Genomic DNA, 24620 nt, shown 5'->3' on the forward strand with positions numbered 1-24620 from the left:
AACACAGGCTGAATACTACGATAGGAATCATAACAATTGTAAAATAGTTTTATAGTGAGTTTTCGGAATCCTTGGAAAATTTGTCTGATTGTGAACTTAACACAGGTTGCAAATGCTCTTTTATGATTTTTTTGCTTTAGAGGCCAATAATCTTCTTGTACAATAAACTATAATGATGAATAATTATAAAGCTGTCCTGCTTCTGTATCTTGATATAGGTCCAAATCAAACCTGCCTTTGTTTTTAAAATATTACAAATAGTGATGTGCTTTAGTATAAACTGCAAAAAGTTCTGAAAATAATTCTTAAAGTACAGGTGACCGATCAGGCTCTGAAGATCCCTGACTTGCCAGCAAAATGTCGTGGAGTACTTTGGGACTCAGCTTCTGAAGGACGAGACACGTTTGCTGCTTTTGATGACTCTGAAATTGTAATATATGTGTACATAAGAAATTCTGTCAACGGTATGTAAATTTGTTGTATATGTTACTGGCTTTAGTATTAATAATTCTGAAGTCTCACAATATTCTATAGTGTGTCTTGATTATATTAATAAGAAAAGCAGGACATATGGGCTGTAAAAATGATACTGACAGATTTCAAGAAGTTATAGAGGATGTCTTGTGGAACAAATTGAGGATAGGAACCCAACCCTAGAAATGCCATCCACTGACTCTGTGTGGCAAACACTTCACCAGCAGGTGTGACTTTGTAGGCTCACATAAATTCTCACAATAAGCCTGACAACATTCCAGATGTTAGATGACACTGAGAGTGTCCTTGCATGTTAAAACAACACTATAGAGACTATTAGGTGCAGCCTCACTGTAGAAACTCACATTTGTTGCTACACGTCACCTAGAGGTAGGAGTTGGCTTCTATGAACTCAGCATTCTGTAGTGTCATTTGATGGCATTTTCAGATGTGGGTTCCTATCGAGTTTGTTCCTCAAGACACTCTGTGCAACCCTTCTGAAGTTTGTTGGTGTCATTTTTTTACTCCATGTTTACCTCCTACACATTATATGATGGCATTTGGAGTACAAATGTAATAATTATTATCATTATAATCATCAGCTGCTTGACATCTGCTGGTGAATAAAGGCCTACTCCAGACTCTTCCATCAATTACAATATTCCTCATATAGTGGTCAATGAATCTTTGTGTGATGCGTCAAGTTTAGGCTAGAGGGTTGAGACATTGACTTACAATGCTATCTGCAGTGCATATTGATAGCAGACCAGCCATACTTGTTCCTCACGAACTACTCTATCAATTTGATACCTTATGGGTAATAACAGCTGCACTGCTTGGACATTTGCATTTCATTCTTGTCAAGTGTTGTCTTACTTATAGTTTTCTTGTCAACAGAGTGCTCCAAAATTTTTGAAATTTGAGTATTTTGTCTTTTGAATTGTGTCTGCCATTCTCTACACACTTTGGTGTTCTGCAAGCAGGAACGGGTGTGGAACAAGTGAGTACTACTCGACTGCCAGCCAACCAGGTGCCTGTATTGATGGTCGGTACACAAGTAGAGCTGGTTACACTTGCTGGACGGCTCATGTCACTTCCTCTGGGACCACAACCCCCTGCTGGAGCCTCTACATCCATTGACTACCTGGAGGAACTGCTGCAGCACCAAATCACACTGTGCAGGTAACAATTACCATTCATCAGGGCCTAAGTCCCTTTGTTGCTACAGTTGAACTCTTTTCTGCATCAGATTGTACTGTCTTCACAATGCTAAAAGCGAACACTGAGCTTCTACTTGATAAAGTCATCAATAGAAAGAATTCATTTTATTTTGTTTGCAGCCATTATATTATGGAGCAATTAAAATGTCCTTTCCCCTCCCCTTGTGCTTCCTTCTCCTGTAATTTTTAGTGAGAAGCTTTTCTTTTGGCCTTATGATTATAAATACATGTTGTTATAACAACATTAACACTAATGTGATGGCTGTCAGAACAGCATCATAACAAAATTACATCACTGAACATGTGCCTTTTGCTAAATATGGTTCATAAGGTTATAATGCACTTGACTCACACAGTTCTTACTGGTACACCATACTCCTGTTCAACAGTGGAGCTTATCTCAGTTACCACATAAGACCCCCATTCTCAGTTATGGCAGCTCTGTAAGTTTTCTGTGTCTCATATTCACTGTAAAGCGCATTTGGCTGCCACATGTGCAGAACTGTAAGTTCGAGTCTCTGTAAAAAAAAAAAAAAAAAAAAAGAAAAAAAAAAGTCCCTTGCCTAAACTCAGAAACAACCTCTTCTCTCTCCAAAAAGCATTTTTCAAGCAATGGAAACTCCATCTATTTCTCAGGCTTTCTCTCAATTGCTCTTTTTCAGCATTGCCTTCCAATCCTTCCTGATAAACTTCTCTGAAACTATACTCAAACTAAGTCCTGTATCACCAATTATATGAAACCTGACTGCTCTGCTATTCTCTTCCCAAAATAAGAAGGTTCCACGACAATGGTACTTGACCACAGGGATTACATAACAGTGGGACTATTTCAATTCTCAGACATTTCCTTGAACAAAAATATTTCACGGTCTCATTCCCTCTGTCCAGACTGAACTGCACAAATACTTAAAAATCATAGGGTTCAACCAAGGTCCTTCAATTGTATCAATTTCTCCATTTATTTTATTAGCCCCCTTCCTCAGGTTTCACAGAACCATGGTAACTTAAATACTCAGTTATGGAACAGGTCACTAAATAATTTGCAGAATACTAATAATAAATTTAAAAATAAATTTTTTTGCCATGAATGGTTTGACACCCTTACCTTCTGCTTACATAGAGAATGGTCTTGGCTACCCAGTTGTGGAAGGCTTCAAAGCCACTACTGAAAACATGACAGTTTTGGTTGACCAGAACGTCTGATCCATCGTGCAGAACTTCCCATGCTATGTAAAAGTTACCAACACTTCCTGGATAATTTAATCCATTCCACTCCTCTTCCACCATAAACTTTGCTTGTGAACATTGATTTCTTTACACCAAAGTCACATACAAAGATATCCTCTTAGCTCTGGAACACTGTCTCTCTCAATATACACCAGAACCTTCCAAAAATTTTGCTTATTGTTGCATTAGCTCCTTTCATCCTTACCCAAAGTATCTTAACTTTTTCATGGGCTGCAAGAAAGGGGGCTTCCTTATCAACGTGAAACTGCAACCTCTGGCTCATTAAAGGCTGATAGATGTCCATTTGTCACCCAGGAACATGAGGCTTGAAATATACTCAAGATTACCGCTCCAGGACTAATACTTTCTCAAGTTTATCCAGAAATGGGACAACCTGTCCCTAACACCCTCCAACTTCATCCAGTGTTGCCTTCCATCACATTCGTAACCTTTGTAAAATCGTTGTTAAACTACATATCATTTTTAGAACACTGTCTCTACTCCAAGATTTATACATCTACAGCTGTTCCCATTATAAGACCATATGATGCACCCACCTGGTAAACCTGCTTTAGCCCGGCTGCTGGTTAATCTTACAGTATTAACTTTGGGTGACATATAAAACTACAGGTGTTGTGTACCAGGTGACTTGTGTTCACTGCAAGGCTTGTCATATAGAGATGACCATCACAAAACTCCAAAATAAATAAATATCAACAAAACAATCAATTTTTGAAAATATAATGTAACTGTATAGCTAAAAAACCTACTTATGAAGTGGCGGCAGGAGAATACACTTGTAAAAGATATTATATATGCAAGATTTTGGAGACTGTGACACCTCCTTCCGGCACAAGGGTTGTAAGGGAAAGAAGAGGGGAGAAGGAAAAGGACTGGTAAGGTTTAGAAAAAGGGGTAGAGTTAGGAAAAATTACCCAGAACACTGGGTTACGGGAGAATTACCATCCAATAATACCTTTTATATGTGTAATACCTCTCATATGTGTGTTCTCCTGCCACTGATTGGTGAGTAGATTTTTTTGTGTGGCTAGGGCCTCCCGTTGGGTAGACCAGTTGCCTGGTGCAAGTCTTTTGAGTTGATACCACTTTGGTGACTTGCGCATCAGTGGGAATGAGATGAGGGTTTTATTTTATTTTATTTATACATCAAGTTTCATAGGACCAAATTGAGGAGCAAAACTCCAAGGTCATGGAATGTGTCAGTACATGAAATTACAACATAAAAGTAATAACAGATAAAAATAAAATGTTTATGAACCCGAAAAAAGTCAATCCGTATGTTTAAGTAAACGCATTCACCAGTACAACAAGAATCAGCTTAATTTTTCAAGGAACTCATCAGCAGAATAGAAGGAGTGACCCATGAGAAAACTCTTCAGTTTTGATTTGAAAACAGATTACTGCTAAGATTTTTGGTTAGGTTAGTGTTGTTTAACGTCCCGTCGACAACGAGGTCATTAGAGACGGAGCGCAAGCTCGGGTGAGGGAAGGATGGGGAAGGAAATCGGCCGTGCCCTTTCAAAGGAACCATCCCGGCATTTGCCTGAAACGATTTAGGGAAATCACGGAAAACCTAAATCAGGATGGCTGGAGACGGGATTGAACCGTCGTCCTCCCGAATGCGAGTCCAGTGTGCTAACCACTGCGCTACCTCGCTCGGTAAGATTTTTGAATTTGAGTGGTAGCTTATGGACGCAGCAGTATACTCCACACCTTTCTACACAAGAGTTAAAGAAGTCTGAGCCAAGTGCAGGTTTGATTTCTGCCGCGTATTAACTGAGTGAAAGTTGCTTATTCTTGGGAATAACCTAACATTCTTAACAAGAAATGATAGTAGGGAATATTATTGAGATGCCAATGTCAAAATACTCAGACTCGTGAACAGTGGTCGACAAGAGGTTCATGAACTTACACCACTTATTGCCTGAACTGCCCGTTTCTGAGCCAAAAATATCCTTTAAAAATGGGAAGAGTTACCCCTAAATATAATACCATATGACATAAGCGAATGAAAATAAGCAAAGTAGACTAATTTTCATGTCGAATGATCACTCAGGATGATGAAGACAACACAACACCCAGTCCCTGAGCGGAGAAGTTCTCCCATCCAGCCGGGAATCAAACCCAGGCCCCTTAGCATGGCATTCCATTGCGCTGGCCACTCAGCTATCGAGGTGGACCATAGAATACATAAAAAGAGACATATGAGCTGCTTACATTGGGAATGGCAAGTAACCATTTGGTTTGCATACTGTTTGGTGTAACTAAGAGTCTTTAATATCTTCTTCATTTCACAAGCCAATTGGATCTTACGACCTAAGTTCATGAGCCACTTGGATACTTCAGCCTAGCATCACTTTCCCTGAATTTCAGAGATGGAAATTTGCACTTCCACATATCCTCATGTCCTGATTCCTCATTAATCTCAATCTCTGCTGGTTTAGCCACCCCCCCCCCCCCCCCCCCCACCCACACACACACACACACACACACACACACACACACACACACACACACACGCACACGCTCTCTCTCTCTCTCTCTCTCTCTCTCTGCGTGTGTGTGTGTGTGTGTGTGTGTGTGTGTGTGTGTGTCACCAAAAAGGTAAAATGTACCAGTAATATCATTTTTAAAGGAGGAAAGTTGAAAAGATGTTCAAGGCACTCAGATGGTAAGCTAAAAGGGATCCACTTTTTTGTATTCTGCTGGCGACAACAACAACAACAAAAACAAAGAAACACTGGTGCTACATTGAGACAGTATTGTTGGATCACATTCTCAACCACATTACCCATACAGAATAAATATGAAGTGTGTTCAAAAAGTAAGATGACTTTATATTTTTATGAAAAAATATTGATTTATTCATCAATATTCAGGTTGTTCCCTTCAAAGTAATTCCCCTCATACAAAATTGTCCCCTTCAAAGTAATCCCCCTCAGATACAATACACTTGTGCCAATGCTTCTTCCAATCGTCAAAGCACTTTTCATAAGTACTTTTTGGTACTGTCTTGAGTACTTCCAGTGATTCAGTTTTTATTTCCATAATCACTGAAAATCTTCGTACTTTCATAGGTCTCTTCAGTTTTGGGAACAGGAAAAAGTTGCAGAGGGCCAAAGCGAGTGAATATGGTGGCTGAGGAATGATTGTCGTGTTGTTTTTGGCCAAAAACCTCTCACAAGCAACAATGAATGAGCAGGTGCACTGTTTTGATGCAAAAGCCGTGAATTATTTTTCCACAATTCTGGATGTTTACTGTGTGTTGCTTCTCACAAACAGCACATAATGTCAAGGTAATACTCCTTATTGACCCTATGACCTTGAGACAAAAATTCATGATGCTCTGTGCCAAGGTAATTGAAACAGCAGTGAGCAAAACTTTGATATTTGATTGAACTTGATGTGCTTTTTTCAGTCTTGGCTCTCCGGGATGCTTCCATTGGGACGATTGGGGTTTTGTTTCGATATCATAACTGTAAACCCATGTTTTGTCACCAGTTATGACCCTTTTGAAAAAATCAGGCTCATCATTGATGTCATTCAAGAGTGCACCTCAGTGATGATGCTCATGCGATAGTTGTTCTGATAAAATTTGAAAACTTTTGGAACAAACATTGCTGACACACATGTTGTGCTGAAAACATCCAAAAAAATTGCATGACAAGAGCCACTGATATGCAGACATCATCAGCAACTTCTCTTACGGTAATTCGACAACTTTCCAAAACAATTTTCTTCACACCTTAGACATTATCATCTGTTGTTGATGTGCTGGCGCGTCATGAGTGAGGTTCGTCATTCGTATCTTCTCGGCCATCTTGGAAGAGCTTATACCATTTGTAAAAATTTTTTTTTACTTTGAGCAGACTCACTGCCACTCTCAACATTTTTCACTCAAAATTTGTTGCATATTCTTTGCTCCATTTTTTGTAATAATGGAAAATTGCCGAGCACACTAAAACATGTCTAACCTTTCTATCTGTCAAAAACAAACGAAGTATGCTGTACATTTGAAACTGAATCCGCCCAGCTTAACCCACAGGACAGGACAGGACAGGTAGTTTAAATTGTGGAAAAGGGCCAAAATAAGGGACTATCAGTTACACTCAAACATACAACTTTATTATTTGATCAAATATTACAAGAGCCCCCCCAAAAAAATGTTTTTTTAAGCACACAGCTTTGATCTTTGGGACTTAATTACTGGCTGAAAGCTACTTTAATTTAAAAATGACTGAAGGCCAATAACTTAAAACACAAGCATAATCAGAAATTTAAAAGGCAAGCCTGATCTTACAACCGTTCTTTATTTAGGCTGAAGGCGGCCCAAAGAATCTGAGATTTTCAGAGCAACAATTTGAATTCAAAATCGGCTGAAAGCCCAACACTAAAGGCTAAACAATATTAATTTTTGAAAAAAAAAAAAAAAAAAAAAAAAAAAAGAGCAACGGCCTTACGTAAAACAGCTCTAAATTAGGCAAAGCTACCAAAATAGAAATTTAAAATGCAAAGCCTTATCTTAAAACAGTTCTTTAGTTAGGCTGAAGGCCCAAAGAATCAGACACTTCAAGAGCAAACAAGTTAAATTCAAATCAGCTGAAGGCCTAACACTTAAAACCCCATAACATTAATATTTTTTTAAGTACCAAAGGCCTTACATGAAACAGTTCTTTAATTTAGGCTGAAAGCCTTAAGAGCAAAACAACTCAGTCTCAAAATTGGCTGAAGGCCCTACACTTAAAATTCAACATTAAAACCTTTAAAATGCCAAAGGTCTTACGTGAAACAGTTCTTTAAAGAATCTTATGCCTTAAGAGCAAAACAACCTTAATTAATAAAAAAAAGGGAGGGGGGGCGTACACCCAAGGGCGCTCAGATGTTCGAGGGTCAGCCTGGAATTCAAACACTCATGTTTGCTTAAGTGAGACAGGCAGTCGGGCCAACCATTCACGATCCACCAACAACCCAATGCACCGACAGGATAACTTCCACCTCACCTGACCAGGGCACAACAGGGTGTTCAACGGAACAATGTTGAAGATATTGGTGCCCACAACCAATCATACATGGAGCTGTCAAACTACACACCATGCTAGACAGCAACATTACGATGAGGAAACTACACTGCCTGAAATTTACGTCAATGACCAGGGCAGGTAACCGGAATGTTAATGGCCACAAGGCAGAAGATTTCGCTGGTGCACTTCAATTCAAATAATCAAATACAGTGAAACTCCACTGGAAGGTGGCTAGGATTTTCTGACTAGAAAACCACGTTGTTGCTCACAGGAATATCCCAACAACCGACAATGCACTTCAAACGACACAATGTGAACAGTCTTGACTTGCTGGTAGGTTAAATCAAAACTCAACTTTCGTGTCCAGGGTCAGTGAGCCACGGACCTTGTAGCAGTGGGAACAGCCCCACACACTCTGACACCGCGCAGAGACCCCCAGTGGCCCCACCCAAACTACATCCCGCGGAACATTCCTCGCTGCTCCACACCAACCGACTGACTGGTCACATACTGCCCATCCGCAAACTATAAGCAGCAGTCAAAGATAGTCCAAGGTGTGAATATCAATACACACCGCTGCTGCCACCTGCAGAAGGAGAGGATAAGAGCATAATCGCAATAATGGCGGGAGGCTAAACACAGAAGCACAATGAAGGATTAATCCAGTGCCTAGCATGAGCCAGCCCCGGCTCAACCTCTCCCCCTCAAACTTAACACAGGAAGGGGGTAATTGAACCCCTGAACTACCTGAACTTAACTGGGCTAAGGTGAACCCGATATTGCTTACCTGAACTGTTCTCCTTGACCAGCAGATTTAGCGGGCCTAAAATAGGCACGATGGTGCAAGGCCGCAGAAAACAAGGAGTAAATTTACTAAGATTCCCGCCTCGCACCTGCCTCCCCAGGAAATTGCAGACATAAACTTGATCCCCAGGTCTGCCCTTAAAGGTTTCCCGATTGCAATTATAACACTGAGCTTGTTTATTATAGGCTCTGACTATATTACTCCTGGCCCGGGTCCAGTTTTCCTTGATAACACGGGGACTAATATCGGCTGGAATAAGATCTTGAGTTTCCCACAAGTTTGAAAGAGGGGAATTAACCGGGTAGGAAAGGATCAAGGAGGTGGGCGTAGCTCGCAAGGCTTCGTGACTGGTGGTATTAAAGGAAAAACTAAGCCAGGGAAGACTGGAGTCCCATTTACTAGGGGTTTTCTTTTTCTGATGATAAATAATCATCGTGGACTTAAGATTTTGGTTAACTCTCTCCGCGAAAGACCTCTGGGGATAATATGAGGTGGTAGTGATGTGTCTGACACCGTTATGAAAACAGAAGGCCTTGAAAGGAGCCGAAAGAAAAGCAGGAGCGTTATCACTAACAAGCTGCTTGGGTGGGCCAAAAATACTGAAAATATTAGTTAAATGATAAATAGTGGTGGCAGCAGTAACGTTACGGTTCGGGAGGAGCCAAGTAAATCTGGAGAACGCATCGATAATAACTAGTATGTATCGATGACCCTTCTTAGTACTAGGTAAAGGTCCTAAATAATCAATATAGAGTTTGTGCATAGGGCATGACTCTCGTTCAGAACTCAGCAAACCCTGTTGAAGAGCATTCTTGGGTTTGGCTCCATTACACAAGCAGCATTGAGATATCATCTCTCACACATTCCGGTCCATAGAGGGCCAAGTTAAATGCTCCTTGATTTTTTTGGAGAGTCTTATAAGTACCCAAGTGGCCACCGACCAATGAATCATGAAAATAAAGAAAAACAGGGCACACCAAAGTTACAGGCAAACAGATCTACACACCTTGCTGAACAGCAACAACACGATGAGGAAACTACACTGCCTGAAATTTACATCAATGGCCGGGGCAGGTAACTGGAACGTTAACAGCCACAAGGCAGAAGATTCTGCTTGTGCATTTCAATTCAAATAACCAAGTACAGTGAAACTCCACTGGAAGGTGGCTAGAATTTTCCAACTTGCAAACGACGTTGTTGCTCACAGGAATATCCCAACAGCCGGCAACGCACTCCAAACGACACAATGTGAACAGTCTTGACTTGCTGGTAGATTAAATCAAAATTCAACTTTCGTGTCCAGGGTCGGTGAGCCATGGATCTCGTAGCAATGGGAACAGCCCCACGCACTCTGACACCACATAGAGATCGCCAGCGGCCCCGGCCGAAGTACGTCCTGCAGAGAATTCCTCACTGCTCCACACCAACCGGCTGGCTGGTCACACACACCCAGCTAGAAACTTTAAGCGCCAGTCAAAGATAGTGGAAGGAGAGGATAACAGCATAATCACGATAACGCCGGGAGACTAAACACATAATCGCAACGAATTTTTAATTCAGTGCTTAGCATGAGCCAGCCATGGCTCAGTATGTTACCCGTGTAATATGGAAAGTCACCTTACTTTTTGAACAGCCCTTGTGTAATATTAAACCACTACAAGCTGTGGTAAGAGCTAATTATTGCTCTAAATTAGAGAGACCATGAATGTTTTCTAGGTGAATCTCACTCCATACTGTAGGAAAATATAGATCATTACTTACCATAAAGAAGACATTGCAGACAGGCACGATTAAAAGACACTTGCGTAAAGCTTTCGGCCCAGCCTTCATCAGCAAATGAGAAACACACACCATTCACAAACACAAGTAAGCACATCTCATGCCCACATGACTGCTGACTCTTGCAGCTCGGGCCAGAATGTAACTATTCGTGTGGGACGCAAGCAGCAATCTGTAGCAGGCAGTGAAGTGGAAGGGATAGTAGTGTACGGATGGAGGGGTGGAGAGGGAGAGAGGAACATAGTCTGGAGACATGTGCAGGGACTAGAATGCCACCAGGTGCAGGATCAGGAGACTATTGGGCAGGGAGATGGGGCAAAAAGGAGTAGAAAAGTGTGAAGTGTGGGGAAGGATGGACAGGTGTGTTGGCAGACGGCAGCAAACAGAGAGGATGGGAGACAAGAATGAGGAGATGATAGGACAAGGGATGGAAACTTTTGGGTAGAGGGTGTAGGGACAGTATGTTACCACAGGCTGAGGCTGGGATAATTATGGGAGTGGATAATATGTTGTAAGGGTAACTCCCATCTGTGCAGTTCAGAAAAGCTCGTGGTGGAGGGGAGGATTCAGATGGCTCAGGTAATGAAGCAGCCATTGAATTCAAGCAAGTTGTGTTTAGCTTTATGTTGTGCCGCAGAGCTGTCTACTTTGCTCTTGGCCACAGTTTGGCAGTGACGGTTCATCCTCTTGGGACAACTGGTTACTAGTCAGACCAATATCAAAAGCTGTGCAATGATTGCAGCATAGCTGATAAATGACATGGCTGCTTTCACAGGTAACGTGGCACTTGATGGGGTAGGATAAACCTGTGACAGGACTAGAATACGAAGTGCTTCATGGTGGATTGGAGAGGTCTTGCACCTGGGTCTTCCACAGGGCTTCGATTATCTGCCGTCATGCCCTGAAGTGAGGGACATCCTACCTGAGATCCTTCCCACACCTACTAAAGTTGCGTTCCATCTCCACTCACCCAGTACTTCCTATTCCAGTCCTGTCACAGGTTTATCCTACCCTATCAGTGGCTGGGCCATATGTGAAAGGAGACATGTTATTTATCAGGTCTGCTGCAATCATTGTACAGCTTTTTACATTGGTGTGACTATCAACCAGCTGACCCTGAGGATGAACAGCCACTGCCAAAGTGTGGCCAAGAGCAAAGTAGACCACCCTGTGACGTAACGTGCTTTATTTCAATGTCTGCTTCATAACCTGAGCCATTTGGATCCTCCCCTCCACCAACAGCTTTTCTGAACTGCACAGCCAGGAGTTGTCCTTACAACAGATTCCCCTTTTCCATAATTATCCCAGCCTCAAACTACAGTAACACAATGTGATCACACACCCTCTTTCCAACAGTTTCCACTCCGACTGTCATATCGTCTCCTTTGTATTCTTGTCTCCTACCCTCTTTGTTTGCTGCCCTCTGCCAGTGCACCCACCCATCTTTCCCCACCCCTTCTCCTTTTTTGCTCCTTTTTTCCCCACCTCTCTGCCCCACAACCTCCTGATACTGTGCCTGTTTGCATTCTAGTCCCTGCTCACTGCTCCAGACAGCGTTCCTCTCTCCCACCACTGTACATTACAATCCCCTTCCCCTTCCCTTTCCCCTTCCCCCTTTCCCTTCCCCTGTGCCCTTTCCCCTTCGCCGTTCCCCCTTCACCTCCCCTTTCACATTCCCCTTACCCTTCCGTGTTCCCTCTAGACTGCTGGTTGCATCCCACATGATAGTTTCATTGTAGCCCAAGCTTCCAGAGTTGGTGATCATGTATGCATGAAGTATGCTTGCTTGTGTGTGTGTGAATGGTGTGTGTTTCTCTTTTGCTGATGAAGGCTTTGCCCGAAAGCCTTATGTAACTGTCTTTTAATTGTGCCTGTCTGCAGTTAACATGTCTTCTTTACAGTAACTAGCAATTTATGTTTTCCAACATTGTTGACATTCCTAGTTGGAGTTTCCATTGTTTAATTTTATACTGTTTTAGTCACAATTCACAGATCCATCAGTGTGCCAATGTCACACAGTACTGCAGCTACTGTTCGTAAAATATGTTACTTTAAAATACAGAAGTCAGCAAATGTGACTTTCTGAAGACAAAATTGTCTTCTCTCATCAACACACCCTTGGTGCTGCACTTAAACAAATTACAAGACACCTAGAATGCTGAAGCTTCATTCAGTGTAACGATTACTATTGCTTCGCCGATGTTCGTATTATCTTAATAGCTCATGAAGTGAACATCTAAGACACATGTTTTGATATGATGTTGCAGTGTGTGTGTTTGCATTTGTGGCAGCTTCATGTAATATATAATACAGTTTTTATGCCAGTAATGTGGTGATATTACTCTGAAAGTGTAACAGCATTTTCTTTTTTGCAGCATTAACAGCTTTCATATTTCATAATGAAATAAAGAAAATGCAGGATGGAACAATGACAATATTATGAAAAGGATAGTTGCTACTCACCAAATAGCAGAGATGCTGAGTGGCAAATAGGCACAACAAAAAGCTTTCGGCCAAAAAAGCCTTCATCGGAACTGGACAAAAAAAAAAAAAAAAACACGCACACACACACAAATGCAAATGCAATTAACACACACATGACCACAGTCTCCGGCTGCCGAATATGGTCTCAGCAGCTGAAAGATTGTTTGTATGGCAGTCTTTTTGTTGTACTTATTTGCCAGTCGGCATCTCTGCTATATAGTGAGTAGCAACTATCTTTCTCATAATATTGTCAATATTTCATAATGATCCTTTCCTCATGGTCCATATTTATGTGAGTGTATATTTGTGTAGTGAGCTACTAAAGTATCGTAGTTGTGCAGATCACTGTTTTTGTGTAGTATGAAACAGTTTCATTGGTACACTAAAGGCAGGATTTTTTATCATAAATACATTGTGGGCAGGAAAGAGCAGAACAGAAAGTTTTTGTATTTTAGTACTATCACTAGATAGGCTTCGACATACTAGCAGAATCTATTATAATGAATTTTAAATTATTATGTAACAGCATTTTTATTCTTTGATGCTAAAGTGTGTAGTTTGAATTCAGTTCATTGTCCTGTTCGTAGCTTCCCTACCCAGTGACTGTTGGTTTTGAAAATAATGAAATTCAGACATTGAGCATGTTATAAAATTTTATTGCAAACAGTGATACATTTCTTTGTTAAAAGTGCTGCATTATTTGAATTTTTTTTGAATAACAGATTCTCAGATGCATGGAAAACATGCAAACTGTTGAACACCAAGGAATCGTGGACACGTTTAGGAGAAGCAGCACTGAAAAATCTTGAAGTAGAATTTGGTAAGTTGTATATACAATAATTTATACATTAGGCATGATGAATTGAGTGAAGGATAGTTTAGTTTAATTATTTGCATACTCCATGGATCATAATTGTGACTTCATGTTCTGTTTTACAATTGTTGTATAATATACCCTTCCTCAGTGAAAAATATGGCATCATTCTGACTGTTTTTGCAATTATCTCAAGTTATCTTCCCGCCTCTTTTTTTAATATAATGATTTATACTTAACTATCTTCTCTCTCTCTCTCTCTCTCTCTCTCTCTCTCTCTCTCTCTCTCTGAAGTGATAAGAAACAAAATTATCTGCCAGTGGCTACAATAGTAAGAGCAGTCAGTTGTTAAAGAGGACAGACACTATATAGAAAGAAATATTGAATAATTATTCATGAATGCAGCGAGAAACTGTTTGTAGTTTGTAAGGTAAATTTTTATGTAAATTTCAAACATTTGAACACAATAGGGAGAAAGTTGTATAAAGAAGAAAGGTATAGCTGGGGACACAGTAATGAGACTTCTGTGGGGTGACAACCTGGTTGCTGTGGGACAGAAAATTGTGGTTGGAGGATGAGGTGTCGACGAATATGTGTGGGCATCTAGGCACAGAAGTAGAAGGGTAAGATTTGCCCTATTGATGGACAGCAGGTTAATGAGCTCTAAATTTGTAGGGCAGAAATGTATAAAGCTGAGCATAAATCTTTGTTATTAGGTCTGTCTTGCCTTGGGAAACAGAAGACTGAGGCTATAGTTCTCCAGTGCAGTCCAAAAGCATGCAATTTTTTTGGTGTGAAATGAAAACATCTTGCAGAAGCCTGTTCAAGGAACTGGTGATACTGACTACTGCTTCCTTAAAGAAATTTACCAGAAAGTGTTTCTGTTTCAAGCCAGTAGTTCATGAAATCAGTCATAGAAATAGGAATAATCTACACAAATATTGGAAGTCATGTACTTTGGTCCATTTTTTCAGGAACATACATTTTCAATAACCTACCAGTAGCCGTGTAGAGTTAATCTACTAATAAAGTGTTATTTGAGAGAAGCCTAAAGGATATATCGGTGGTCAGCTCATTCTACTCCATTGTCAATTTTATTAAGAAAACTAGCTGATTTGTGGATTCAGGATGGGCCAGAAGTCATGAAGTCGTCATCACTGCTTTCAAATTGCACAGTTTTTGTTCACTGAATGCTGCTGAATTTTGCTGTGGTCAACCTTCCATCCTTCCTCTGTCAGAATCTGAAACGAAAGAGCAGAGAAAAGACTAATTAAAAAAAGTTATTCACAGTTACCAGCCCTTTGTGACTTTTGAACAACCCTGTATTATTAACCATCAAATTATGTGATTGTTATGTAAAATCTGACTTCTCCATATCGTCAGAGCAGTAGTCAATATAAATAAGTGTTGTAACTTGATTTTCTTTTTGATGTTTCGTGCCCACTATAGTTTCGGAATTGTCATTTGCACCATCAGTGTATTGTATATTTGCATGTTTTATAACAAGTTGATTATTACCTCTTAAATAAAAATTATGTTTAAGATTTTTTGTCTTACACCACACTTATGAGGACTATTTCACGAAGGATTTGTGGCAGGGATTTAGCTTACCTATTTTGTAATTACGTGTTATTTATTTTGTTTTATGACTTGTTCTACATCCTTGAGGAACTCCTCCGAATGGATTCATAAACCAAAAGTACATCTCATCAAGTCATATCAAATCAATCTTCCTTTTATCAGTGGTCAATACAGACAATATAATATTTATCATTTTTCTAGCTGTGTGATTGCTGATGGTAACCTATAGGCAGAATATCAGTTTTTATTTCTCCAGAAGCAATGGTGTGGCCTCATTCCTTGTTCTCTCCCAAATGATTAAGATCTTAAACTGAGCTGTGACAGTTGTATATTTGTAACATTCTGCATTCAGATTTGTCATTTTGAATGTTGTTAATTATATATGTCAGCATATTTATTTACATCATTATTTGTGGAGAAGGGGCATTGGGTCACTCTTAATTTTCCAGTTCTGTATTTTTGTTGAGAAAGAGAACCAAAATAGTGTTCATGCTAAAAGTTAACATTTTATGCTTTTATGAATTCATAAATATTTATTCAAATATATGTGGAACAATAATCCCAACAACAAATATTGCATGAGCACTATATGAAAATTTTATCTTTGCAGCCATTCAAGTGTATCAAGAAATTGATGATGCAGGAATGGTTTGGGCCCTTGAGAATATCCAAGATGAGGAAGACAGGCGACTATTAACTGGTCATATGGCAGTATTCTTAAAGAACTTCGATAAGGCTCAGGTTGTATTATTATATGTGTACATGATATTGTTTTTAAAAATATGGACTTACTTTTATATCTGCAAGTGCAAATTACCTTACAGGAACCAAAGCTCTAAGGGAATTGATGAAAGAAAATAGACAAAATGGAAAAATAATTTTCCTGGAATGGAAAAATAATTTTCCTGGAGGTTAAAGAGTATGTACGACCCGGGACAACAGGGAAATCCGGGAAGAGCCCAGGAATTTTTTCATCTGGGAGAAAACCGGGAAAAACCTGGGAATTTTTCAGAATTCCATTGTTTTAGCTTTCAGTTAAATTTTTGTAATTTTGACTGGTAAGAATTGATTCTCTAGCAAAGAATGTTACTGTATCCTGCTACTGGAGACTTATACTGCAGAAATAAAATATGGACGAGAGGGGGAAAAAATAAAATTTAAGTGGCAAAGGAAGTGCGCCATTTACAACAACAAAACATTGTGCACGCACAAGCGTCTGCAAACAGCAAAAATATGTCAAAGGCCTTAGGGTGAAGATTATGTAATACTTTGTGACAATAAACTGCTTCCTATGAGCATGACGTCACAACTGTTTACATTAGGTTTGTTTGACTAGTTGCCAACGGGTTCATGCGCATGCACAGTTGACTCTCTTATGAGCAGTACCTTCTCCCACTTCCCACTATTTGAAGTGTGGCTGTTAGCTGTATAGGAAGTAGCAGCAAGCAGCCATATGCTAATGAGAAAAATTTTTCTTGCGCTCCCTAGCTGCCAGATTCGCGCATGTGCAGAGTTTTCCGCGTTGTGGTGGGGCTGGGGTTAGTCTCCACGTGATCCCTGTGTTAAGTGATTTCACTGTTTCCTCTTCATTTACAGCTCATACATCAAATGATATCAAAACTGATTTCTGTGCCCAGGAGCTATCAAGTTAATTAAAATACATTCACATAATTATGGAGGGCAAAAATATATTATTGGTTTCAGTTTTCTGATTTTATTTTATTTCCAAGTTATTATCAGTTAATCATTAATTGCCTTGCAAAACAATGAAGCTATTTTTATCAGTTTGCTAAAGAAATTTGGCTTTATTAATTGTTCCACTGAGGCAATCAATTTATTTGAAGCAAAGTGTTTCATTCGACAGTAATGGCTAGTTCCAACTGTTTCGCTGAATTTCAAGTGCACATTTTCATCTTCTGACATGTATGGCATTAAGCCATAATAAAGAACCAAATACGAGATAGTACAGTACTGGTACTATAAGAAAATTTACATTCCAAAAACCACATTGAAAAGCTTAATATTAGATGGGATCTACTTCATTGTGAATCTGGAAAGAAACAATGTGCACTTCAAGCCAAATTATGCATTTTAGTATGATTTGTGAAATTCTGATGCTCTTGGAGTATCCTTTGATGTCCTGTTTCTTTTATGGCATAATGTAAGCTCTCTTAGTGCTTTATACATATGAACATGCGGGCTTCCTACACCATTGCAGCTGCGCACATGCAATAATGCCTGTTTTCTGGCGCTCAATGGCACCTGCTAAATCAAACAGTCTCAGGATAGTATTGCGAACAGGGGTTCGAAAAGCGTTATTTTCAAAGTAAATTTCTTTTTTACACCAGATGAATTACGTTAGTCCTCACCCCCATGAATCACGGACCTTGCCGCTGGAAGGGAGGCTTGTGTGTCTCAGCGATACAAATAGCCATACCGTAGGTGCAACCGCAACAGAAGGGTATCTGTTGAGAGGCCAGACAAATATGTAGTTCCTGAAGGGGTGCAGCAGTCTTTTCGGTAGTTGCAGGGGCAACAGTCTGGATGATGGACTAACCTGGCCTTGTAACACTAAATAAAACGGCCTTGCTGTGCTGGTACTGTGAATAGCTGAAAGCAAGGGGAAACTACAGCCGTAACTTTACTCGAGGGCATGCAGCTTTACTGTATGGTTAAATGATGATGACCTCCTCTTGGGTAAAATATTCCGGAGGTAAAATAGTCCCCCATTCGGATCTCTGGGCAGGGACTACTCAGGAGGACGTCATTATCAGGAGAAAGAAAACTGGTATTATACGGATCGGAGTGTGGAATGTCAGATCCCTTAATCGAGCAGGTAGGTTAGAAAATTTAAGAAGGGAAATGTATAGATTAGTGTTAGATATAGTGGGAATTAGTGAAGTTGGGTGGCAAGAGGAACAAGACTTCTGGTCAGGTGAATACAGGGTTATAAATACAAAATCAAATAGGGGTAATGCAGGAGTAAGTCTAATAATGAATAAAAAAATAGGAGTGCGGGTGAGCTACTACAAACAGCATAGTGAACGCATTATTGTGGTCAAGATAGACACGAAGCCCTCGCCTACCGCAGTAATACAAGTTTATATGCCAACTAGGTCCGCAGATGATGAGGTGATTGATGAAATGTATGATGAGATAAAAGAAATTATTCAGATAGTGAAGGGAGATGAAAATTTAATAGCCATGGGTGACTGGAATTCGATAGTAGGAAAAGGTAGAGAAGGAAACATAGTAGGTAAATATGGAGTGAGGGTAAGAGATGAAAGAGGAAGCCACCTGGTAGAATTTTGCACAGAGCATAACTTAATCATAGCTAACACTTGGTTCAAGAATCATGAAAGAAGTTTGTATGCATGGAAGAGGCCTGGAGATACTGGAAGGTTTCAGATAGATTATGTAATGGTAAGACAGAGATTTAGGAACCAGGTTTTAAATTGTAAGACATTTCCAGTGTCAGAGAGTTTCAGGGAGAGCATAAGGGAACAAGTGACAGGAATGGGGGAAAGAAATACAGTAGAAGAAGAATGGGTAGCTTTGACGGATGAAGTAGTGAAGGCATCAGAGGGTCAAGTAGATAAAAAGACAAGGGCTAGTAGAAATCTGTGGGTAACAGAAGATGTATTGAATTTAATTGATGAAAGGAGAAAATATAAAAATGCTCTAAATTAAGCAGGCAAAAAGGAATATAAACATCTTAAAAATGAGATCGACAGGAAGTGCAAAATGGTGAAGCGGGGATGGCTAGGAGATAAATGTAAGGACGTAGAGGCATATCTCATTAGGGGTAAGATAGACTCTGCCTACAGGAAAATTAAAGAAACCTTTGGAGAAAAGAGAACCGCTTGTATGATTATCAAGAGCTCAGATGGAAACCCAGTTCTAAGCAAAGAAGGGAAAGCAGAAAGGTGGAAGGGGTATATAGAGGGTCTACACAAGGGCAATGTTCTTGAGGACAATATTATGGAAATGGAAGAGATGAAGATGAAATGGGAGATATAATAATGCGTGAAGAGTTTGACAGAGGACTGAAAGACCTTAGTCGAAACAAGGCCCCAGGAGTAGACAACATTCTATTAGAACTACTGACAGCCTTGGGAGAGCCAGCCCTGACAAAACTCTACCATCTGGTGTACAAAATGTATGAGACAGGCGAAATACCCTCAGACTTGAAGAAGAATATAATAATTCCAATCCCAAAGAAATCAGGTGTTGACAGATGTGAAAATCACCGAACTATCAGCTTAATAAGCCACAGCTGCAAAATACTAACGCAAATTCCTTACAGACTAATAGAAAAACTGGTAGAAGCCGACCTCGGGGAAGATCTGTTTCGTTTCCGTAGAAATACTGGAACACGTGAGGCAATACTGACCCTACGAATTATTTTGGAAGATAGATTAAGGAAAGGCAAAACTATGTTTCTAGCATTTGTAGACTTAGAGAAATGTTTTGATAATGTTGACTGGAGTACTCTCTTTCAAATTCTGAAGGTGGCGGGGTAAAATACAGGGAGCGAAAGGCTATTTACAATTTGTACAGAAACCAGATGTCAGTTATAAGAGTCGAGGGGCATGAAAGGGAAGCAGTGGTTGGGAACTGAGTGAGACAGGGTTGTAGCCTACCCCTGATGTTATTCAATCTGTATATTGAGCAAGCAGTAAAGGAAACAAACGAAAAATTCAGAGTAGAAATTAAAATCCATGGGGAAGAAATAAAAACTTTGAGGTTCGCCGATGACATTGTAATTCTGTCAGAGACAGCAAAAGACCTGGAAGAGCAGTTGACTGGAATGGACAGTGTCTTGAAAGGAGGATATAAGATGAACATCAACAAAAGCAAAACAAGGATAATGGGATATAGTCGAATTAAATCAGGTGATGCTGAGGGAATTAGATTAGGAAATGAGACGCGTAAAGTAGTAAATGAGTTTTGCTGTTTTGGGAGCAAAATAACTGATGATGGTCGAAGTAGAGAGGATATAAAATGTAGACTGACAATGGCAAGGAAAGCGTTTCTGAAGAAGAGAAATTTGTTAATATTGAGTATAGATATAAATGTCAGGAAGTCTGTTTTCAGAGTATTAGTATGGAGTGTAGGCACATATGGAAGTGAAACTTGGACGATAAATAGTTTGGACAAGGAGAGAATAAAAGCTTTCAAAAAGTGGTGCTACATAAGAATCCTGAAGATCAGATGGGTAGATCACATAACTAATGACGAGGTAATGAATAGAATTGGGAAGAAGAGAAATTTTCACATGTATGAGTTCCTGCATATCAGAGGCCTTTCCAAAACTTCTCCCCTTTCTTTCTATCAAAAGTCTTTCAAAAACTTCTCTTCCCCATTTTTTTTATCGCCTCCCCCCCCCCCCCCCCCCCCCCCCCGGGAAGTTTTACGCCAGTGTATAAAACATTAACATTCAAAGGATTGATAAGTTTTACAGTTCTGAGGGAAAAATCTACAGAAAACCTACTGTCACTTAGCATGGAAAAAGTGTATTTTTGCCCAGGAAAAAGTATATTTTTTAAATGGGACATCTGAGAAAAATCCAGGACTTTTTTCCTTGTCCGTGTATACACCCTGAGGTTAATTTCACTCTGTGAAGGTCTCAATGAGACAGTGATGAGAATGGTGCAGGGTGATAAAGGAACAAGAACTCTCGATGTATGGTATAAGTAAAAAGTTCTTAAATATATTTTGATGTAAGAGATAATAACCAGCTTGCCCCAAAACTTGAAAATGGACAATACACTGATGGTATGGCGCATATGATAATTCTTAAGCTATTGTAACCTGAACTCTCCACAGTTCCTATCCCTTTATCACCTGGCACCAAACTTGTCACTGCCAATGGAACCTCCTTTTATAATAAAATCCCTAATGCCCATGACTTTGCCACTATTGAACACTACCTTTCCCAACGCCTGAACAGCTCCAACCTACAACCTCCTTCCCGGTCACCATAACCAACTATATCCTCACCCAAAATTATTTTCCTGTGAAAACATCACCTATAAAGAAATCCATGGTACAGCAATGGGTGTTCGCATGGCACCATCCTGTGCCAACCTATTCATGGGCCATCAAGAGGAATCGTATGCAACTACCCAGAGTCCCAAATCCCTCATTTATTTCAGATTCCTTGATGTAATGTTCATGACTTGGGCTGATGATGAGACACCTTTTCACATTCCTTCAGAACCTTAACCCACCTTCTCATCCATTTGCTTCATGTGGTCCTCCTAAAACCAGCAAGCCACCTTCCTTGATGTCGACCTTGCAATGTTCTGCTGGTTCTTAACCATGATATCAGGCGGTTAAATAATGTCTGATCAGGAGCTAATACTTGCTGTTATTGAGTCTAGTCTTGCTCATCTTATTGTTTCAGCACATTTACCAATGTCTTCTGATCGAACTCCATTTTTATTTTTTATTTTACTCTTCTCTACATACTAACTAACTTCTTTAACTCTGAATGGCCTGATACTGTATGTTTCAACAAGTACCCTCCTATTATGATTCAACTCTTGTACCTGGATGTTTGACTGTCACGTTTACACTTCATAGATAAGAGCATATCACCCTTGATTCCCCTGTAAAAAGTCACAGTGCTAACATTCACCTCCACTTAGAAGAATAAATACTCATCTTAATTCCACAGTCAATTTGCTGGCTTTAGTTTGTTAATGTCCTTTGTTTGCCACATATTAATGTAAAACTTATGTTAGTTATAAAGGAATGTTTCTTAAGGCACCTGTCATTTCATCATATTTTTAGTGTAGAGACCTTTTTTTCATTGAAAATGTCTACTAACAAAACAGCTCCAGATGTGAAATACCTGTAATTTTATGGGGTGATTCTTTCGAAGAAGAAGACAGCAACCAACCGCTATTGGCAATAGTGGCTGGTTGCTGACTTCTTCTTTGGAAGAATCAACCTATATTTTTTACACAGCCGTGATCTCAAAATGTCAGTTTTTGACAAAATAGCAGTAACCCTATAATGGGCCTTCATAACGATCCTTCTTTTGTTAATTGTGAACTGTGATGAAAGACTTTCACTAGCACCATGTCATTGAGCTTAAAATTAGGGATAATTGCTTTTAAATTATTTTCATGCACTCAGCTGTGCATGCGTAATTATAATCCTCTCTGCCTTTTCTTGTAAATTTCTAGTTGGTACCTCTTCTATTCCAGGCCAAGAAAAAATTTTCAGCAGTGGTTCTCCTATGAACTTTTCACTCAACACTTCTACTGGTAAAAGTCCAGTTGATAAGTGAGGTAATTCATTAACGATAACTTGAAACTCTGGAATAATCTGTGACCAGGTCATGTGTTTTGTAGAACAAGACTTACAACATAATCTTCCAGTCTCTTTCATAATTCTCTCCAATAACAATAAATATATAATAATCGAGACTTAGTCTACAATTAAGTAATGCCAACATAAATATTTTATTCCTTACTAACAGCCACTGGGTCAAAGAAACATATATGCCCATTTATATAACCAGTAATGATGTAATCACACTTAACATAAAGTGCACAACGCCCTAGGAAAAATACCTTCTCTACAATAAAATACCATTACATATTAAATCCCAGTCTAGTAATTATATGATTTGACATGCATTACCGTTAACACCTGTGAGGGATAAATTTAACTTCAGTCTTACACCTGGTCACTGAACCAGCGATTATATTAAGCATCTACATTTCCTGAACAGCAGACAGATCTCTCAACAGTTTTTTTAACATTACACAGTGACACAAATTCATCTTAACACTATTCTCAATTGTTTTTCTCCTCCAACAATACACAAATAACTATAAAGAAATTGCCATTGCTTCAGGTAAGTAAATAAGAATAAATCAAATTGTAAAAATCTTAACCAACAATGTAGACTAAATAAAAATGGTTCCAGCTCAGATAATAGTTTTCGAGAGGCACACCACATCAGACTTGTCCACGTTGTCCTCAGCATAAAATAATCAAGCTACCTCGAGTATTTGGACAATAGACATTCCTTAAAGCTAGGCTTCTGACTCTTCATTGATCAGTGTGTTTCCTGCTGTTCAGTACCAAGAATGTACATGAAGTAGCATGCCTAACATTATACGTGATAAACTGTTAATAAACATTACTGCTTCTACAGATAATACATTGTGTAATAGTTTACATAAAACACTGTCATAGAATAATGCTCTATTCAGATACATTGTAGGAGCCCACCAAATGCAGCCTCCTACATGAGTGTAAGTAGAATGGCGGAGGTGCAGTTATAGTGTCCTTGGGAGCACCAAGATGCTAATGAGACATCATTCAGTTACCAGTCATGAACTACAACCCAAATCACTATAAAATTATTCTTGGTAAATCTTAATGCCAATTTCCTGGTACACAATACCGTCAGCAGAGAGCCGACAGTGTGCGTGTGCACAGTGGTGCAATGGATAGCACATCCAACTACGTATCACAAGATTTCAGGTTCAGAGCCTGGCAGGGTTATGCATTTTTAAAAGTTATACATGTAATATGTAAATAGCATTAGCAAGAACTCATTGTGGCAGCTGTTTCGATGTGGGATGTGTTATACATAGCTTCACATTAATCTTAGTCTGAGAAATGGACAACTAAGGATAAATCCGTTTAAATTGCTTAAAAATAATTAACTTTTTTGCACCATGCAGGTGATACAAATGTAAGGACTGTGATGCTTGTGAGTGGAAACTTGCTTCAACTTTATGTAAGATGATGAAAATTTAAACAAAAAGGGTACTAGCTGAACAGTTGTTTCCAGTAACATAAAATGTGTTTGTGATCACATTAACTAAAAACTTTTTAAAGGTAACATGTGTGAACAGTGGTTTCAGTTGTAAAGTGCACGTAAATGGCAAGGAAAACGCAACAATAGCCCTTTTCTGTTTCTGATGGGTGTCTTGAAGTTCTGTAATTGTGATCTAGTTTTCATATGAGAGGACTGTTGACTCATTTTACAAATAAATTAAAATATTTCATCTTGTTACATTTGTCCCACTCTACCACCAGAGCTGCTAAAGTGTTACCAGGGTATAGAGTGTAATGAAAATTTTCACCGGAGTTTAATTTCATCAAATGATGCTGTCTTTCCTTGCAACAGCTGGAAAGCTTATCTCAAAGGTATATTATTGTTA

At 39.4% G+C, this 24620-nt stretch overlaps 1 protein-coding gene across 1 annotated transcript in view; it reads left to right on the forward strand.

Moving 5' to 3' along the window:
* The window catches only part of LOC124606815 (WD repeat-containing protein 19), a 303209-nt gene that overhangs the window by 181967 nt on the left and 96622 nt on the right, over positions 1-24620 (forward strand). Inside the window, exons 11-14 of the mRNA XM_047138882.1 lie at positions 317-464; positions 1458-1656; positions 13754-13851; positions 16037-16167. Coding sequence (XP_046994838.1) covers positions 317-464; positions 1458-1656; positions 13754-13851; positions 16037-16167 — 576 coding nt within the window. The remainder of the gene's footprint in view (positions 1-316; positions 465-1457; positions 1657-13753; positions 13852-16036; positions 16168-24620) is intronic.

The sequence above is a fragment of the Schistocerca americana genome, chromosome 3 (assembly GCF_021461395.2).
Source record: "Schistocerca americana isolate TAMUIC-IGC-003095 chromosome 3, iqSchAmer2.1, whole genome shotgun sequence".
Lineage (NCBI taxonomy): Eukaryota > Metazoa > Arthropoda > Insecta > Orthoptera > Acrididae > Schistocerca > Schistocerca americana.